Source organism: Mobula hypostoma, chromosome 2 (genome assembly GCF_963921235.1).
Source record: "Mobula hypostoma chromosome 2, sMobHyp1.1, whole genome shotgun sequence".
Classification (NCBI taxonomy): Eukaryota; Metazoa; Chordata; class Chondrichthyes; order Myliobatiformes; family Myliobatidae; genus Mobula; species Mobula hypostoma.
In genome coordinates this window covers 235373610-235393706 of record NC_086098.1, presented here as the reverse complement: position 1 = coordinate 235393706, position 20097 = coordinate 235373610, and the positions used below count along the sequence as shown (strand labels likewise).

Genomic DNA, 20097 nt, shown 5'->3' with positions numbered 1-20097 from the left:
TACCTCAGCAAGGCCAGGTCCAGCCTATTGTTTATTTGCGTATGAATTCTATTCTCCTGCAGGTTACTGAAGTGGGCTGCCAACATAACGTGGCATTGAACAACGGAGAGGCTCCAGGAGTCAGGAGGAACACAGTCTGGATTGTATTATGTTAGAGAAACACTGGCAACACTCTCAGAAAGGCAGGAACTCGAGTTTGAAACTGTGATGAACCCGAAAATAAAACGTGCACGGCCCCTCAGAGCAAACACTGGCAGCCAACAGGGAACCAAAGTGGTCCAGAGGTAGAGGAGTGAGTGGTGGGGAGGAGACATTTAGAAAGGGAAGAGAGAGGAGAGAGAGAGAGAGAGAGAGAGAGAGAGAGAGACAGAGACAGAGAGAGAGAGAGACAGAGAGAGAGAGAGAGAGACAGAGAGAGAGAGAGAGAGAGACAGAGAAGAGAGAGAGAGAGACAGAAGGGGAGGGAGGGAGTGATGGGGAGAGGGAAGGGGGAGGGGGAGGGAGAGGGAAGGTGGGAGAGGGAAGGTGGGAGAGGGAAGGGGGAGAGGGAAGGGGGAGAGGGAAGGGGGGGAGGGAAAGGGGGGAGGGAAGGGGGGGAGGGAAGGGGGGGAGGGAAGGGGGGAGGGAAGGGGGAGGGAAGGGAGGGAGAGGGAGGGGGAGGGGAGGGAGAGGGAGGGGAGGGAGAGGGAGGGGAGGGAGGGGGAGGGGAGGGAGGGGGAGGGGGAGGGGAGGGAGGGGGAGGGGGGGGGAGGGGGAGGGAGAGGGGGAGGGAGAGGGGGAGGGAGAGGGGGAGGGAGAGGGGGAGGGAGAGGGGGAGGGAGAGGGGGAAGGGGGAGAGAGGGTAGGAGGGGGAGAGAGGAGGGGGAGGGGGAGAGAGGAGAGGGGGAGGGGGAGGGGGAGAGGAGAAGGGGGAGGGGAGTATAGAGGGTGGGGAGGGGAGAGGGGAAGAGGGGAAGAGCCTCTGTGGTTGGCTGCCATTCACTAGTGGTTTTCCACAGAGGTCTATGTTGGGACTGATTCTTTATACATTATATGTCAGTGATTTGGTTGATGGAATTGATGGCTTTGCTGCAAAGTTTGCAAACGATATAAAGATAGGTGGAGGAGCAGGTAGTTCTGAGGAAGTAGAGAGGCTACAGAAAGACTGAAACAGATTAGGAGAACAAGCAAAAAAAAAGTTGCAGATGGAATACAGTCTCGGGAAGTGTATGGTCATGCACTTTGGTAGAAGAAATGAAAGGGTTGATACTTTTCTAAATGGAGAGAAAATACAAAAAAACCGAGGCACAAAGGAACTTGGAAGTTCTTGTGCTGTATTCCCTAAAGGTCAATTTGCAGGTTGAGACTGTAGTGTGGAAGGCAAATGCAGCAATGTTAGCATCCATTTCAAAAGGACTAGAATTTAAAATCAAGGGTGTAATTTTGAGACATTGGTGAGGCCTCACTTGCAGTATTGTGAGCAATTTTGGGCCCCTTGTCTTAGAAAGTGTATGTTGAAACTGGAGACTGTTCAAAGGAGGTTCATGAAAATGATTCCAGGATTGAATGGCTTGTCATATGAAGAATGTCTGATGGCTCTGGGCCTGTATTCACTAGATTGAGGAGTGAGATCAACCAATCAAATGGTGAAAGGCCTCGATAATGGATGTTTCCTATGGTGTGAGAATCTGAGACCAGGGGACACAGCCTCAGAATAGAGGGACGTTCTTTTAGTACAGAGATGAAGAGGAATTTCTCTAGCCAGAGAGTGATCAATCTATGGAATTCTTTGCCATAGGCAGCTGTGGAGGCCAAGTCCTTAAGGCAGAGGTTGATAGATTCTTGATTGGTCAGAGCATGAAGAGATACAGGGAGAAGGCAGGACATTAGGGCTGAAAAGAAACAGCAGAGAAGACTCGATGGGCTAAATGGCCTAATCTGTACCTGTATCTTAAAATCTTAAGAATCTCAGCAACACTTATGATACAGCAGCCTACCTGATTTGCTGCCCCCCCCCCCACCACCAGCCTAGACACTCATTCCCTCACCACACCCTCTATCTGAAAACTGCAATGCAGAATAGTATTTTGTTCACGGAGAACACCTGTCACCCACAGTTACTCCTGGAAGTGCTAGAAATATGTTGCCAGCCCGTCACCATAGCCTGGTCTGAATCCAGGAGCCCTCACGCTAACAGATATCTTCTCCACAAAGTCTATTCCAGTTGATGAAAATTGCTGAGCACAAACTTCAGGGCCAGTTAGGAAGAGGCGAACTAGCAGGACCCTACAGAATCAAAAAAAAATATGCAAATAAGTCTATTGGTATGCTGACCTTTATCAGTCAGGGCACTGAACGGGGAGATATAATGCAGTTAGCTGAGATGCTGGTGATGCCAAACATGAGTATTGCCTATAGTTTAGGTCCCGGTCTTATAGGAAAGATGATAATAAACTGGAAGCAGTGCAGAAAGGATTGACCAGGATGCTGCCTGGACTTGGGGGCCCGAGTTACAAGGAATGGCTGCATAGACTGGGACTTCATTCACTGGAATGTAGGAGACTGAGTGGTGCCCTGATAGAGGCATACAAGATCACGAGGGGCACAGACAGGTTAAAGGCATGTTATCTTTTACCCAGGGCAAGGGTGCTAAAAACAAGAGGGATCAGAGGCAAGAAATTTGAAAGGAACATCGGGGGCAGCTTCTTCACACTAAGGATGCTGCATATTTGGAATCGGTTGCCAGAAATAGCAGACGAGACGGGCATATCAGCAACATTTAAATGCCATCCACATAGGCCCACGGATAGATGAGGTTTACGGGGCTATGGGACGCGGGGGCAAAAGGGAGGGCTGTGGGACACACGGGGGCAGAAGGGAGGGCAGTGGGACACACGGGGGCAGAAGGGAGGGCAGTGGGACACACGGGGGCAGAAGGGAGGGCTGTGGGGCACACGGGGGCAGAAGGGAGGGCTGTGGGACACACGGGGGCAGAAGGGAGGGCAGTGGGACACATGGGGGCAGAAGGGAGGGCTGTGGGACACACGGGGGCAGCAGGGAGGGCTGTGGGACACACGGGGGCAGAAGAGAGGACTGTGGGACACACGGGGGCAGAAGGGAGGGCTGTGGGACACACGGGGGCAGAAGAGGGGACTGTGGGACACACAGGGGCAGAAGAGAGGACTAGTGTAACTGGGCATCACAGGGAATAAGGACCTGTTTCTGTGCAGTGTGACTCTAAAAAAGCAGCAAGTGCTGGAAACACACTATAGGTTAAGCATCATCTGTGCCGAGAGGAATGTTTCAGAGCTGACATCTGTTCACTCTCTGCACAGCTGTACCCTATGTTACAGTGTTCAAGATTGCAAGCATCTGATTTTTTTGCTTTTGGTTGTCACTGAGAAAACCATTCCGAGCACCAGCCACCTTCTCAACAAACCTCGCGATTCAACATGTCTTTTCACATCGGCAAACAACGTTCCAGCCATGGTTCAATCCCTTTCCCTCTTCCTATGTGCCTCACTCCTGTTTATCCGCTTCCTAACCCCCACCATCTCTCCCTGTCTCCCACATCTGTGTGTAAACCCCAGGAGAAAATTAACACTGGCTTTTTGAGTGCTGTTAACAGAATTGTACAGAAAGCTGCTGGTGGGGTCACAGCTGTGAATTGTTTCAGCAGCCTCTCCGCAGATCCAGAGTCCCCGGGCGTTGCAGAGTAGGACGCAGTTAACCAGTAATCCGAGTGGACAACGGGTCTGAGTGTCAGGCCATCACACTGCATACTGCCATCCTGTGGTACAGTGACTGCTCCCACAAGCACAAAACTGACCCATTTCAATCCCTGTGCAAGATAGCTCAGAGCACATTCACCGCTCAGGAAGTAATCTTCAAGATGCTGTCAGTGATAAGTGGGAACATTGCGGCAACGTGTTCACAATCAGATTACATGCGTGCCTCACTGGCTGCTGGACAGATATATGTACACAGAGACACAGGAACCCTATAAAGCAGGGCCAAGGCATTTATTAGCCTCAACAGAGATTACAAGTAAGATCTCAGCTTAAAAACTCATCTTAATATTAGCGGCTCTGACAACATGGCACTTGGTTGGCACCAGCACATTAATGGGGCAGCAATGCCTCAGTGCTGTTCCCCTCACCATGCAGTGAGCCTTCCACAATGTGACGCCCCCGCCCCCGTACCCTCCCTCAGCACTGCCCCATCCCAGTGTGATCCTCCCTCAGTACCGCCCCATCCCAGTGTGACCCTCCCTCAGTACCACCCCATCCCAGTGTGACCCTCCCTCAGTGCCGCCCCTCCCAGAGTGACTCTCCCTCAGTACCGCCTCTCTGTGACCCTCCCTCAGTACCGCCCCTCCCACAGTGACCCTCCCTCAATACCGCCTCTCCGTGTGACCCTCCCTCAGTACCCTCTCCATGTGACCCTCCCTCAGTACCATCCCTCCCACAGTGTGACCCTCCCTAATATCCCTCCCATGTGTGATCCTCCATCAGTACCATCCCTCCCACGGTGTGACCCCGCCTCACCGCCCCTCCCACGGTGACAGAACGACACACGCTTGAACAAAGCAACCTGAGTCCAGCTGCGATGGCTGTGGTTTGACTGTGTAGAGTCACGTGATGGACACCAGCAGTGTTCCAGTGGGATGCGCTTGGCTCCAGGGATACCCACCACCGTCTGAACACAGTGCTTTCTGACAGGTTTGTAAAGTTACTGACTTAGAATGTTAACTGATTTTTGCCCAGACACTTTTATTTGAGACGTTCTATACATCACAATTCTGCCCAGCGTTCACCTCTCCCGGTTGGAATTTCAGCCTGCGCTTCTTACGGATAACCCAATCCTACCATCCCATGTCTGTAGTAGCACTGCACAGGAATACTCCAACCACTGCTCAGGGATATTCCGACCACACTCAGTCCAGAGTGCAGACAGACCAAGCAGGGGATGGTGTGCCTGAATCTGCCTATACACACACACACGCATATAAATGGACGAGACAGGAAAACATGAAATTAATGGAATACTATTTTAACAGCAACCCACATGACAAAGAGGATGCACCAAGCACACGTGTGCCTCTGGCAACAACGAAGACTGCTGGTTACCCAGTGAGCAAACACTGTCAACAGAGGATCGCTATCACATCTTGAATTGGACGTACGATCACGACGCACTACCGCAACATCACCGCAGAACCGAGCCGATGAGGAATCACGAGTTCAAACCCCACCTCCACAACTCACAGGTGGTGCAAAGGTAATATCATTGCCTCGCACACGGGAAATGCACGTTCAAACCTCATCTTGGGGAATATCAATGCCGGCTGCTGCAGTCGGCGAGAAGATCATGGCTAAACTGACGACTGTCAATCAATGAATTAGGCTCCCCAGCCTTCGTGATAAAATTACATCAGACAGCATGCTAGAAGCAGCTAATGAAGCACTACTCAAAACTGCAACCTCCAACTTAACTGAGAACAATAACCTGATGTATGCATCGGGCAGCAGTTGTTCTAGAAATGCTGAGCTACAAAACGAATACTGTCAAAACCCCCCTTCCCCACAAAGATTGGAAGCTGAGATGAAAACCACAATGGCAGAAGTCAGCAGACTAAATGAGCTGCGCAAAGACTCATCTCGGCTACAGACGCATGTCCATAGCCGAAGCCCTGAAAACTGCCAAGCAAGGGTTAACAGCTCGGGCTACCAGACGGCAAAGGTACACTAAGGATGCAGAGGCCAAGAGAATAAATGCACACTTCTCCATAGAACCAGGAAAAGCACAGCTTTCAGAGTGACAACATGCCAGTACTTGAACAGTAACTGAGGAGTACTGGAAGAGTATATGTGAGGGAGAAGCATCACATAACAGCAGTGCCCAGTGGCCAAAAGACCTACAAGCAAGGCTCTGCAACTTTCGAGGAAGAACCAGTCACCATCACAGCAATACATGTGCAGCAACAGGTAGCAAGTATGAAGAACTGGTCATCACCAGGGCCTGACATGATCCACATCTATTGGCTGAAGAAACTGACAGCATTACATACACTGCAGGCAGCTCAAATTAATCAGCTGCTTGAAACAGGCTAGTACTCTGGCTGGCTAACTCAAGGAAGGACAGTACAGTATTCATAAATAAGGATCCTCACAAAGAAGCAACTCTATCAAACTACTGTCCTATAATCTGCCTGTCAACAACATGGAAGCTCCTGTCAGGCATCATAGCCACCAAGCTGAAGGAACATGTGTGTAAATTCCTGAGCCCCGCTCAGAAGGCGATTGGTAATGGAACCAGAGTCTCCAAGCACCAAGTACTGGTGGACAAAGCAGTCATGCGAGACTCCAAGACAAGACAAACTAAACTAAGCACAGCCTGGATCAATTACCGGAAAGCATACGACTCAATGCCCCACACATGGATCCTGGAGTGCCTGTCTCTGCACAAGGTCAACAAGACACCAGGACTTTCATCAAGAACTCAATGGGCCATTGGAGGCCAATGCTAGATGTTAACTCTAAGTCAACAGCACAAATGTCCATCAGGTGTGGAATAAACCAGGGTGATACACTCTCCCCTCTGCTGTTCTGCATAGGCCTGAACCCCCTCAGCCAGATCATCTCAAATAGTGGATATGGGTGCAGGTTCAAGAGTGGAGTGACTATCAGACACCTCCTGTACATGGATGACATCAAACTGTCTGCCAGAAATGAAAGAGCCATTGACACACTAATCCACCTGACAAGGGTGTACAGCAGAGTCATCGGGATATCATTTGGACTGGAAAAGTGCAGCTGGATGGTAGTGAAAAGAGGCAAACTCATCAAGACTGAAGGAGTCAAGTTACCTGAAGGCCACAATATCAGATGTACAGGACAGGGGATCCTGCAGGCGTATGGAAGCCATGATTAGAACACACAGAAGGGTGCAACATCCAAGTACTTCATGAGAGTGATACAGGCCCTAAAAAAAAAAACAGCTGAATAGGAAAGCAAGATCAGAGCCATCAACATAGTCACCCTAGCAGTCATTAGATATACAGCTGCACTAGTATACTGGCCAAGGAACAAACTGGAAGCTGCTGACATCAAGACCTGGAAACCAATAATACATGGTGGATTCCATCCAAAGTCCACCACTGAATGACTGTACACCCGCTGGAATAAAAGAGGACGGAGACTTGGAAGTGTCAAGGTCCTGGAAGAAATGTGAAACATCTATGAGTATGTCATGAAGATGGCCCTTAAAGACGACCTGCTAGGAAAATACCCCAGACAGCAGGCAGGGGACATGGAAATGGAAGTGGGTGAAGCAGAGCTCGAGAACCAGAACCAATGGCAGGACAAGCCACTGCACGGGATGGACCATCGCCAGATATCAGAGGCGGCTGACATAAGAAAATCCTACGAATGGCTGGAAATGGCAGAGCTGAGGGACAGCACAGAAGGGCTGTTCACAGCTGCAGAAGAATAGGCACTGAGCACAAGAGCAATAGAAGCAGGGGTCTAACACACCAGACAAGACCCAAGATCCAGACTGCAAAGAATCCACTGAAACCATCCAGCACATAATAGCAGGCTGCAATATGCAAGCAGGGACAGCATACACTGAGCAGCACAACCAAGCTGCAGGAATTGTGTACAGGAAGATCTGCATTGAGTATGGATTGGACACTCCCAAGTTCAATGGGAAACACCTGAGAAGGTGGTGGACAATGAGAGCTAAGATCCTGTGGGACCTCCAAATACAGACTGATAAGCAGATACTGGCCAACCAACCAGACATGGTAAGACTGGACAAGAAATACGAAGAAACAATAGTAATAGATGCGTCAATCCTGAATAACAGTAACATCAGGAAGAAAGAGTATGAGAAGCTGGAGTAATACCAGGGCTTGAAAGGATGTGGAAGGTTAAAGCCAGCCGTGACTCCTGGACTGGGGGAGCGGCTCCAACAAATCCCGGAACCAGTAATTCCCTGGAACAACATCTGAGATCTCTGTCTAGAAGAGGGCACTACTAGGAACAGCAAGGTACTGCACCAAACCCTCAAGCTCCAAGGCCTCTGAAAGACGACCAGGGATTGAGGGAAAAATACATATACAAACGTACATACCGCCCATAAGGGGTGAGAAAAAAAATCTTTATATATACACACGCACAGCGTGATGCATGCAAACACACTCACACTGAGGCAGGTGATGCAAACATTGACAAGACACATACTATACGTGAATCTACACAGATGTGGTCACAGACGCAGATTAAACAAATAATCTGATGTTCTGAAGGGTCTCAGCCTAAAACTTCGACTATTTATTCATCTCCACAGATGCTGCCTGACCTGCCGAGTTCCTCCAGCATTCTGTGTGTGTTATACACGTAACCTTTCTTAGAAACTCAGCATCCACACCCAAGAACACGCAGTCACCCACACTAACTCGGGTAGAGAAACAGAGACGTAAACCCAGTTCAATTATTAATTATTTTTCTCCGCTCTGATTGTCACGGGGCAAGAACTGACTCGGAGTGCTAGAATCTTTACGGGGAAAGGAAGAGGCAGAATTAAAACTGCTGGAGGAACTCAGTGAGTCAAGCAGCATCTGAGAGGGGGGAGAAAACAGTCAAAGTATCGAGTCAAAACCCAACGCTAGGGTTTGTCTCTCCAGGATTAACAACAGGCAGTTTTCAAAGAAAACAAATCCCATCTGTGTCAGGGCACTGGTGTACAGATTCTACTGTCACAAATGATCCGGCATCTGCCCTTTCTGCCTGGTCCACACTCAGTGCGTCTCCTGCCCCTGGCAGGGTTCAAACTGCAGTTAGATGGTCAGGCTGAAGAAAGGTAACTTGAGGCTGAGGAGATGCCAAGTGAGGAAGCGTTGGCATGTCGGGGAGGTGGGGGGAGGCACTGAGGAACGCTGATGTGGCCCACTTGCACAGGATTTTTGTTATGGTGAAGCAGGTGGAACAACATAAAAGGGGGGGGGCTGGTGCATATCTGACCCTGTGACACTCCCTTATCACCCCTGGTCCAGCTCTCCCATCTATCACGCCCCACATTCCTACACAGAACCAGCTCCTCCTGAGTCTCCTGAGGGCATGCAGCTCTTCGTCAAGAGGCCCAAGCAAACTGAGACCAGCATTACAGAACCGAGGGGAGGAACGACATCAGCAGCCTTGCTGGAAGGGTAGTCACGCCTGGGGATGAGCTGCATGCATCGAAGGTGAGAGAGTCTCACACTACCATCCCAGCACGTGGTTAAAACTCCTCCTCTGCACTCCTGCACCGTGACTCCTTCAGCTCAGCCAGTCTCCGTACGGTGTCCGAGAGATCCCTCATCCCATGCTGTCTGCCATCCCTGGTGCGGATATTGACTGTCCCAGTGGATTTCTCCTTCTCTCCCACCACTGCTCCGAGGGAACAATAAAGGAAAGTATCAGTTAGGACCAGGTGAAACCACACACTCAGTGATCAAAACTGCCAATAAACTAAACCACTTACCACTCTGTCTCAGGAATCAAAACAACTTTGCAATCTATACCACTGAGTACAAGCTCAAAGTATCGAAACAACTCCTGTCCCTGTCGTTTGTGCAGGGCAGTGTCATTATAGCAGAGGGACAAAGGGACTGCTGGAGGAACCCTGAGGCAACACTCACAGGAGCTGGGTCAACTTAGTGGGTCAGGAAGCATTTGTGCATGAGGGCAATGCTTCTGCACGAAACCCTTCATCAGGACTGGAAAGGAAGAGAGGATGTATTCCAGTATGAAAACAGGTGCAACAAGGGACAATGAGTGAAAGGTGGGTCCAAATGAGGAGTGGGGGGAGGTTGAAGAGAAACTGAGAGGTGACAAGTGGAAACGATAAAGGCCTGAAGATGGAATCAGATAGGAGAGGGCAGTGGAATATCTAATAAGGGGAAGGAGGTGAGAAGAGGAGATGGGAGGAATACTCAAGAGATTCTGCAGATCCTGGAAATCCAGAGCAAAACACACAAAATGCTGGAGAAATTCACCAGATACAGCAGCATCACTGGAGAGGAATTAACAGTCAATGTTTCAGGCTTCACACCACTTCCTTTCCCAGTCCAGATGCAGGGTATCGGCCCAAAACATGAGCTGTTCATTTCCCTCTATAGATGCTGCCTGACTTGCAGAGTCCCTCCAGAATTCTGAGTGGTAGGATGAATGCGTGGGAGGGTGACAGTCTGATTGAGAGTGCGGGGGTGGGAGGGAAGAGATGGTGTGTGGCAGCTGGTGGGTTAAGGAGCAAAAAGGGGGAAGAGGGGAGAGGTTACTGAATTAGAAAAGTTGACGGTCATGCCGTTAGGCTGGAGCTGACCAAACTAGAATATCTAGTGTTGTTCCTCTGAATTGTGTCTAGCCTTAACCTGGCAGCAGAGGCTGTGGATATGCATGTTGGTGTGGGAATGGGAAGTGGAATTGAACTGGCTGGCCAGAGGGATATCTGCTTGAGAAACTCAGTGAGTTGAACAGTATCTGTGAGGACTGGAGCAAGAGGAATTGTTGAATCCTAGATGCAACTGTCATCACCAACTTTTTCTGGAGCAGCAATGTAGCAGTAGATACAATGGCCAGGAAGCACACCTGCAGGTGAAGGAAACTCAACTTGCCCAATGATTCTTACCAGTGTTTATAGATGTACCTTCCCTGGAATGCATCTTACCCGGATGCACTGTGGTTGGCCTGCCCGAGACCATAAGTAACTGCAGAATTTCTCTCTTTTCCCCTTTCCATTGAGAAGAAGATACAAAAGCTTACAGAATGCATACCATCAAGTTCAAGGACAGCTTCTACTAGCTGTTTGAAGACTCTTGAATGGACACATTGTACAGTAAAATTAATTTAATTTGATTTGTTAAATGGCCAAGATGGTGCCAGTTAACAATTCCTTGGGCGACATCTTCCATATACCAAATATTTTAAATTACATCACTCTTTCTATGCCTTCTGCTTGTTCATTTTGTCTTGTTTGTGTTACGGAAATTGTTACAGCCTGTGACGTACAGTCTGGAACTCAATTGAATGACCTAGTACTCTGCTGTGTCGTGTGCTGTCTTGTGGCGGTCTGAGACCAGAACCCAAAAAGGACTAAGAACACGAGCTGACATGGAATGGGACACAGGGTCATGAATGACTTCATCTCGAAGTGGCGAGGAAGACTGAAGCATCGAGGTGAATTGCAGAGGAGTATCACTCCCATTGGAGGCCACCGTTTGGACCAGGCATGAGCTCTGAGTCAGTCTGATGTTCTGAGATTTATGTGATTGGACTGTCTTTTATATTGGTCTCTTTCAGTTTTTCGGCATTTTCTTTCTTGTGGCCGAATGGTGGGAGGGTGATCTGTTAGTTCTTTGTGTGCAAGTTGGGGGGAGGGGGGTGAGAGATGTGGATTAGGGGGTTTTTGAATCTACTGTCGCTGTTCTTTCTTTGCAAGTGAGGGGGTCAGGGAATGTATTGTCACTGTTTTTGTTTCTGCAGGTGAGGGGGTGTGGGGAAGCGGGTGCAGGAATTCTGGGGTCTGCGAGTTTCGTTTATTTTACTTTTTTATGGGTATTTCATGGCTATCAGGACAAGACAAATATCTACATGTGTACTTTGACAATAAAATTAAAGTTAGGACATTTTAATCAATCTTATTATGACCTTTGCCTTTTATTTGCCGAAAATAAACAGCATTTTTTTCTCTATCTGTAACACTATATTCTGATTCATTCTCTATTTGTATTATTTAGATGTACACGTTTGGAACATTCTCTGTCTAGATGGCGTGCAAACAAAAGCTTTTCGCTGCATCTCAGTACAATAAACAATCAAGTTCTGATGTACCAACATACATCAAAGTTGCTGGTGAACGCAGCAGGCCAGGCAGCATCTATAGGAAGAGGCGCAGTCGACGTTTCAGGCCGAGACCCTTCGTCAGGAGGTCTCCACCCTAAACATCAAAGTGTCATCAAAATGCTGCCTGACCGGCTGAGTGTGAGGAGATTTAGTATGACATGTTGCAAATTTCTAGATGTACTGTGAAGAGCGCTCTAACAGGTTGCATCACCGCCCAGTATGGATGGACCACGGTAGTGGGACCAAAAAACGCTGCATAAAAGTTGTAAACTCAGCCAGCTCCATCAATGGTCACTAGTCTCCCAAGAATTGAAGGCATCTTCTAAAGGTGATGCTTCAAAAAGGTGGCACCCATCATTTAGGATCCCCATCACCCAGGACATGCCCCCTTCTTATTGCCACCATTAGGGAAGTGTCGCAGGAGCCTGAAGACACACACACTCAACATTACAGGAGTTTCTTCCCCCGCCCACAACATGCTGGAGGAACTCAGCATCTATGGGAAAGATGCTGCCTGGCCCGCTGAGTTCCTCCAGCATTTCGTGTGTGTTGCTTGGATTTCCAGCACCTGCAGATTTTCTCTTGTTTGGGGTTGGTCTTCCCCTCCGCCATCGGATTTCTGAATGGACAATGAACCCATTTACACTATTTTTATTCCCCTCTTTTTGCACTTTTTATTTACATTTATTTATTATTATAATTTAAAGTTATTTTATTATTTATTGTAAGGTACTGCTGCCACAAAACAACAAATGCCAGTGTTTGAGAGCTCCATCAGCAGTTTGTTTATATCTCCAGGTTGCAGTATCTGCATTCTTGTCTCTCCAGTGTAACTATAAACCTTTCCCTCCCCTTCACCTGATCTTACTTTATCACCTGCCAGCTTGTCTTCCCCTACCCACAACTTCCTATTCTAACTTCTTCCCCCTCCCTTTCCAGTCCTGAAGAAGGACCTCAGCCCAAAACATTGACCCTTTATTCCTCTCCACAGGTGCTGCCTGACCTGCTGAGTTCCTCCAGCATTATGTGTATGTTGTTTGGATTTCCAGCATCTGCAGATTTTATCTTGTTTGTCCGGGACACCAGCCTTGACTAATCAGAAGACAGGAACAGCCAGACCTCTGCTGGAGCACTGTGTGCAGGTTGGTCACCCTGCTACAGGAATCACATGACAATGATGGAGACAGTGCAGGGGCAATTACAAGATGGAGTCTGTGATGGGACGAGTGTGGAGAGAACTATACTCTGTGCCTGACCTTGGGAGTGCACGATGCGACAGTGTGGAGGGAGCTTCACTCCATGTCTGACCCCGGGAGCGTGTGTTGGGACGGTGTGGAGGGAGCCTCACTCTGTATCTGACCCCAGCAATGTGTGATGAAGACGGTTTGGAGGGAGCTTCACTCTGTGTCTGACCCTAAGAGTGCGGTGGGACCGATGTAGAGGAAGCTTTTCTCTCTGTTGATCCAGATCTGTCCTTGTACTGGGTTTGTGATTAGGATAAAGCAAAGGAACAGTAGGGGTTCCCTCCCCAACCATTCACCCACTGAAGGACACATTCCTTAGCCAGAATGACGTTGTACGGAAGGGGCTCAGCATTCTGTTGGCGATACCTTACCCAGAATGAAGTTGTACTGTGCCAACTGTGCGCTCCGGATTTTCCTGTTCAGCGTGGATCCAGGATCGGAGCTGATGTCCGCCATGAAGCCGGCCTCCACAAGCTGCTGGTGTACCTGCGGTGCACACGCCCAGTTTTCAAGCCTTGGATTTCTATGTCATCTGTTATACCCCACACCCCCTCACTTCTAGTTCCTGATGGAACTTTCCAGATCCACCTCCCACGGCCCCGAGCATCCTCCCAGCTTGATGGCGAAGGAGTTCAGCGGAACGTCACCACAGGTTCAGGGTGATGCTGGAGCTGTCCAGTTTCACCTGGTCCTTTTACCTCATTACGTGAAACAGGCCATTTGGCCCATCTGGTCTACACTACTACATACACTGTATCCCTTCCCCTCTACACCCCCCCCCCACTTTCCAAACCTTCTAAGACTTCTTTCTCCCATGTTTCCCCCAAGATCCACCTGCCACTCAACCTCACCTCTCCCTGTGGGACCGGTGACATCCTCACTGAGCCGAAAGAGCAGAGATTTACCCTGGAACACTGACAGTCTCTCCTCTGTACCCTCCTCACAATGACATGCTGTCCCTCGGCTGAGTTTACCCCTCATCTACCGCCCCCCCAACCGTTAGTTTCAATTTCAGATTTCCGTGTGACAAAGGATAAGGCCATCGGGCTATCCAGCCCTTTCCTTGTAACCTACACCCCCACCTTCACCTGAACGATTCTTGGATTTAACCGCCCACCTACTCACTTGGAACTCCGCCATGGACAGTCCCAAGCCTGGCTGTGAGAGGAGGAGGGTTGGGCGTGGGGTTAGCAACACTATCCCGTAAAAACCAGGGCTAGAGGAATGCCAAAGATCTCACCAAAGATGGGCTACACCTGGGCACAACTTGAAAGACTGGCAAGTTGGTGTTGGAGGCCAGTTGGAGTGACAGATGACTCTGGCCAGTTGGTTTTGGAGGCCAGTAGTGACAGATGACTCTGGCCAATTGGTTTTGGAGATCAGTAGGAGTGACAGATGACCCTGGCCAGTTGGTGTTGGAGGCCAGTAGGGTTGATGGGCAGAAGTACGTACACACCTCAGATAATTAACCAACCCACCACATGTTGTTAGGATGTGGGAGAAAACAGAGCGCCTGGTGAAGTGAGGAGGGGAAGAGGGCATCAAAATCTCAAAGAGACCGTGCAAACTCCACACAGGGGGCACTGTGTGGGGTGGGGTGGTGTGGTCACAGTCAAAGCTGGGCCTTTAGGTTTATGAAACATGGCTTTACCCAAAACACCAATGTGGTCTTCCAAGCGAAGCCTTGAGCAAGGTCCACTGGACCAGAGATACAAGTCTCTGAAACCACACTTTTAAGTATTGTGCACAGTTCTGGTCACCCAGCTGCAGGAAGGATGTTATTAAGATGGAGAAGGTGCAGGAAATATTCAACAAGATGTGACCGGGACCTGAGGGATTGAGTTACAAGGAGAGACTGGACATGCTAGGACTGTATTCCCTGGACAGAAGGAGGCTGAGAGTGACCTGATAGAGGCTTATAAAATCATGAGGGGCAGAGATGCAGTGCATGTTCACAGCCTTTTCCCCAGTTGGGGGAATAGGTTTAAAATGAGAGGAGAAAGACTTAAGATGGAACTTCAGTGGGTATATGGAACGATCTTCCACAGGAAGCACCAACATTCAGAAGGTATTTGGGATGTCCATGGATTGAGTATGGATGTCCATGGATATGGGTCAAACCCTGGTAAACAGGACCAGCTCAAGTAGACATTTCGGTCAGTATGCCAAGTTGAGGCCTGCTGACATGCTGTACAACACTTTAAGTCTACACGAGCTCTAAACAGAGACACCTTTACACCTTGGACAGCAGAAAGCAAGGGCAAGCACCAGCAACATACCTGGTGTGCGTAATCTTCAGTGCTGTTGCCAACGGGAATCACCATGACCTGCGAGGGCGATAGCCAGAGTGGCCTGCAACACAGAGACACAGGAACATAGTTTCCATTTCCAGGGGTAACAATCCATTAATATCAAAAATTAACCCTGCCCTTGGAAGCAGCTGTACCCCAGGAGCAAGGAAAACATTCGCGATCAAGTAGTGGACAGGGAATTGACTGTGGACTTCAGGAAGGGGAAGTCGGGAGAACACAGACCAGTCCTTATTGGATCAGCAACAGAAAGAGTGAGCAGTTTCAAGGTGCCGGGTATCAGCATCTCTGAAGATCTATCCTGGGCCCATCATATTGATGCAATTACAAAGAAGGCACATCTGCAGTTATACTTCATTAGGAACTTCCAACAAGATGGCGCCAGTGACCAGCGACGCCTTGCAGATAACTTACAGAACTATTGGATACCCTTCCTCTAAATATTAATCATGTTTTTCTGAACTGGGATGGATTGCAGCCCGTAATTTCCCTTTTAAGAATGCATTTTCAGGCCAACTGAACGATTTGGCACTTCTGCCTGGGAATCAGTGTGAAGTGCAGCTGAGGCCATCGCTGGGGGAAAAACGAATCTGTGGTCGACTCAATTACTCCGTGCTGATTAAAGCGCCGAGCAAGATCAAAATCTACGAGGCTGAGAGTGTTTAATGCCATCTGGCTTCGTTTGAACGGTGTCCCTCCTCGTTACTGCCGGCGGAAGGTACAGGATTCTTGGATCCTATGCTGTAAGGTTTGATCACCTCAGCAGCTTGTGGCTGTGCACTCACTTTCGACTGTGGTTTGATGTTTAATGTCCTCAGTGCTAGACGTGCTTTACTGTTTGTGCAATTTGATCGAGGTCTGCAGGCAGTGACACAGTGCTGAACTGACTGTGGCTGTAGACATCAGTTCCCAGACTGGCTTCACTCCCCTTGGCAGATCGCAGCTGTGGAATGACTCTTGGGGACTCTACCGATTTGATCTTTAAGGTTTTGCACGTTATTTGTTTGCTTTCTGTTACTTGCATGGTTTTTTTTTCCTACACATCTGATGGTCTTGTTATCTGGGGGCTTTCTTTAAATGGGTTCTATGGTGTTTCTTTGTTTTGTGACTGCCTGCACGAAGACAACTCTAAAGGTTGTATACTGCATATATATCTAGATAATAAATATACTTTGTCCTTTTTTTGAGGAGATTTGGTATGTCACCAGTGACTCTCACAAGGTTCTACAGACGTACCACGGAGAGCATTCACAAAGTTCAAAGTAAGTTTATTATCAAAGTAGTATCTCACCATATACAAAGCCTGAGATTCATTTTCTTGCAGGCACTCACAGTAAACACAAGAAGCACCCAAAAGAACAAGCAACCAATGTGCAAAACACAAGAAACTACAAAAAGACAGAAAAACAATAATAATTAAAAATAACTAGGCAATAAATATGAGGTGAAGAGTCATGAAAGAGTTCACAGGGAACAGTTCAGTGAAGTTGAGCGGTTATCCCCTCAGATTCAAGAGCCTAATGATTGAGGGGTAATAACTGTTCAGGAACTTGGTGGTGTGGGTCTTGAGGCTCCTGTGCCTTCTGGCAGAAGCGAGAAGAGCGCATGGCCTGGATGACAGGGGTCCCTGATGATGGATGCTATTCTCCTGTGACAGCACTCCATGTAGATGTGCCCTACAGAGGGGAGGGCTTTACTTGTGATGGACTGGGTCGTATCCACGACTTTTCTTGTGGGCTTTTTCCTTCGAAGGCATTTGTGTTTCCATGTCTGGCCGTGATGCAACCAATGTATTACTCTACACCACACATCAAAGCTTTAGCTGACATGCCAAATTTTTGCAAACTTCTTAGTAAGTAGAGGCACTGTCATACTTTCCTTGCAATGGCACCTACATATCGGACTCAAGACAGATCCTCAGAAATGAAGACACTGAAGAACATAAGGGTGTCACCTCTGATCCCTGATGAGGACTGGCTCATGGACCTCCAGTTTCATAGAACATAGAATATTACAGCACAGTACAGGCCCTTCGGCCCACAATGTTGTGCCGACCCTCAAACCCTGCCTCCCATATAAGCCCCCACCTTAAATTCCTCCATATACCTGTCTAGTAGTCTCTTAAACTTCACTAGTGTATCTGCCTCCACCACTGACTCAGGCAGTGTATTCCATGCACTAACCACTCTCTGAGTAAAAAACCTTCCTCTAATATTCCCCTTTGAACTTCCCACCTCTTACCTTAACTTCCCACCCCTTACCTTAAAGCCATGTCCCCTTGTATTGAGCAGTGGTGCCCTGGGGAAGAGGCGCTGGCTATCCACTCTATCTATTCCTCTTACTATCTTGTACACCTCTATCATGTCTCCTCTCATCCTCCTTCTCTCCAAAGAGCTCCCTTAATCTCTGATCATAATGCATACTCTCTAAACCGGGTAGCATCCTGGTAAATCTCCTCTGTACCCTTTCCAATGCTTCGACATCCTTCCTATAGTGAGGCGACCAGAACTGGACACAGTACTCCAAGTGTGGCCTAACCAGAGTTTTATAGAGCTGTATCATTACATCACGACTCTTAAACTCTATCCCTCAACTTATGAAAGCTAACACCCCATAAGCTTTCTTAACTACCCTATCCACCTGTGAGGCAATTTTCAGGGATCTGTGGACATGTACCCCCAGATCCCTCTGCTCCTCCACACTACCAAGTATCCTGCCATTTACTTTGTACTCTACCTTGGAGTTTGTCCTTCCAAAGTGTACCACCTCACACTTCTCTGGGTTGAACACCACCTGCCACTTCTCAGCCCACTTCTGCATCCTATCAATGTCTCTCTGCAATCTTTGACAATCCTCTACACTATCTACAACACCACCAACCTTTGTGTCGTCTGCAAACTTTGCAACACCCTTCTACCCCCACATCCAGGTCATTAATAAAAATCACAAAAAGTAGAGGTCCCAGAACAGATCCTTGTGGGACACCACTAGTCACAATCCTCCAATCTGAATGTACTCCCTCCACCACCACCGTCTTCTGCAGGCAAGCCAATTCTGAATCCACCTGGCCAAACTTCCCTGGATCCCATGCCTTCTAACTTCCTGAATAAGCCTACCGTGTGGAACCTTGTCAAATGCCTTACTAAAATCCATATAGATCACATCCACTGCACTACCCTCATCTATATGCCTGGTCACCTTCTCAAAGGACTCTATCAGGCTTGTTAAACACGATCTGCCCTTCACAAAGCCATGCTGACTGACCCTGATCAGACCATGATTCTCTAAATGCCCAGAGATCCTATCTCTAAGAACCTTTTCCAACAGCTTTCGCACCACAGACGCAAGGCTCACTGGTCTATAATTACCCGGACTATCCCTACTACCTTTTTTGAACAAGGGGACAACATTCAGCTCCCTCCAATCCTCCGGTACCATTCCTGTGGACAACGAGGAGGACATAAAGATCCTAGCCAGAGGCTCAGCAATCTCTTCCCTCGCCTTGTGAAGCAGCCTGGGGAAATATTCCGTCAGGCCTCGGGGACTTATCCGTCCTAACGTATTTTAACAACTCCAACACCTCCTCTCCCTTAGTATCACCATGCTCCAGAACAACAACCTCACTCATATTGTCCTTACCATCATCAAATTCCCTCTCATTGGTGAATACCAAAGAGAAGTATTCATTGAGAGCCTCGCTCACTTCCACAGCCTCCAGGCACATCTTCCCACCTTTACCTCTAATTGGTCCTACCTTCACTCCTGTCATCCCTTTTTTCTTAGCATAATTGAAGAATGCCTTGGAGTTTTCCTTTACCCTACTCGCCAAGGCCTTCTCATGCCCCCTTCTTGCTCTTCTCAGCCCCTTCTTAAGCTCCTTTCTTGTTTCCCTATATTCCTCAATAGACCCATCTAATTCTTGCTTCCTAAACCTCATGTATGCTGCCTTCTTCCACCTGACTAGATTTTCCACCTCACTTGTCACCCATGGTTCTTTCACCCTACCATTCTTTATCTTCCTCACCGGGATAAATTTATCCCCAACATCCTGCAAGAGATCTCTAAACATCGACCACATGTCCATAGTACATTTCCCTGCAAAAACATCATCCCAATTCACACCCGCAAGTTCTAGGCTTATAGCCTCATAATTTGCCCTTCCCCAATTAAAAATTTTTCTGTCCTCTCTGATTCTATCCTTTTCCATGATAATGCTAAAGGCCAGGGAGCAGTGGTCACTGTCCCCCAGATGCTCACCCACTGAGAGATCTGTGACCTGACCCAGTTCATTACCTAGTACTAGATCTAGTATGGCACTCCCCTAGTCGGCCTGTCCACATACTGTGACAGGAATCCGTCCTGGACACACTTAACAAACTCTGCCCCATCTAAACCCTTGGAACTAATCAGGTGCCAATCAATATTAAGGAAGTTAAGGTCACCCATGATAACAACCCTGTTATTTTTGCACCTTTCCAAAATCTGCCTCCTAATCTGCTCCTCTGTATCTCTGCTGCTACCAGGGGGCCTATAGAATACCCCCAATAGAGTAACTGCTCCGTTCCTGTTCCTGACTTCCACCCATACTGACTCAAAAGACGATCCTGCTACATTACCCACCCTTTCTGTAGCTGTAATAGTATCCCTGACCAGTAACGCCACCCCTCCTCCCCTTTTCCC

The 20097-nt window shown here is 48.4% G+C and overlaps 1 protein-coding gene across 3 annotated transcripts in view; it reads right to left on the bottom strand.

Annotated features, from left to right (window-relative positions):
- Positions 1–4482: 4482 nt before the first annotated feature.
- LOC134342936 (threonine--tRNA ligase 1, cytoplasmic-like) overlaps positions 4483–20097 on the bottom strand; it is a 72820-nt gene continuing 57205 nt past the window's right edge. For all 3 annotated transcript variants that reach the window (XM_063041647.1, XM_063041646.1, XM_063041645.1), the window contains 3 exons: positions 15388–15460; positions 13480–13594; positions 4483–9410 (listed from right to left, as the gene is read on the bottom strand). In XM_063041647.1, the coding sequence (XP_062897717.1) occupies positions 9262–9410; positions 13480–13594; positions 15388–15460 (337 nt within the window). In that variant the 3' untranslated portion in view covers positions 4483–9261. The remainder of the gene's footprint in view (positions 9411–13479; positions 13595–15387; positions 15461–20097) is intronic.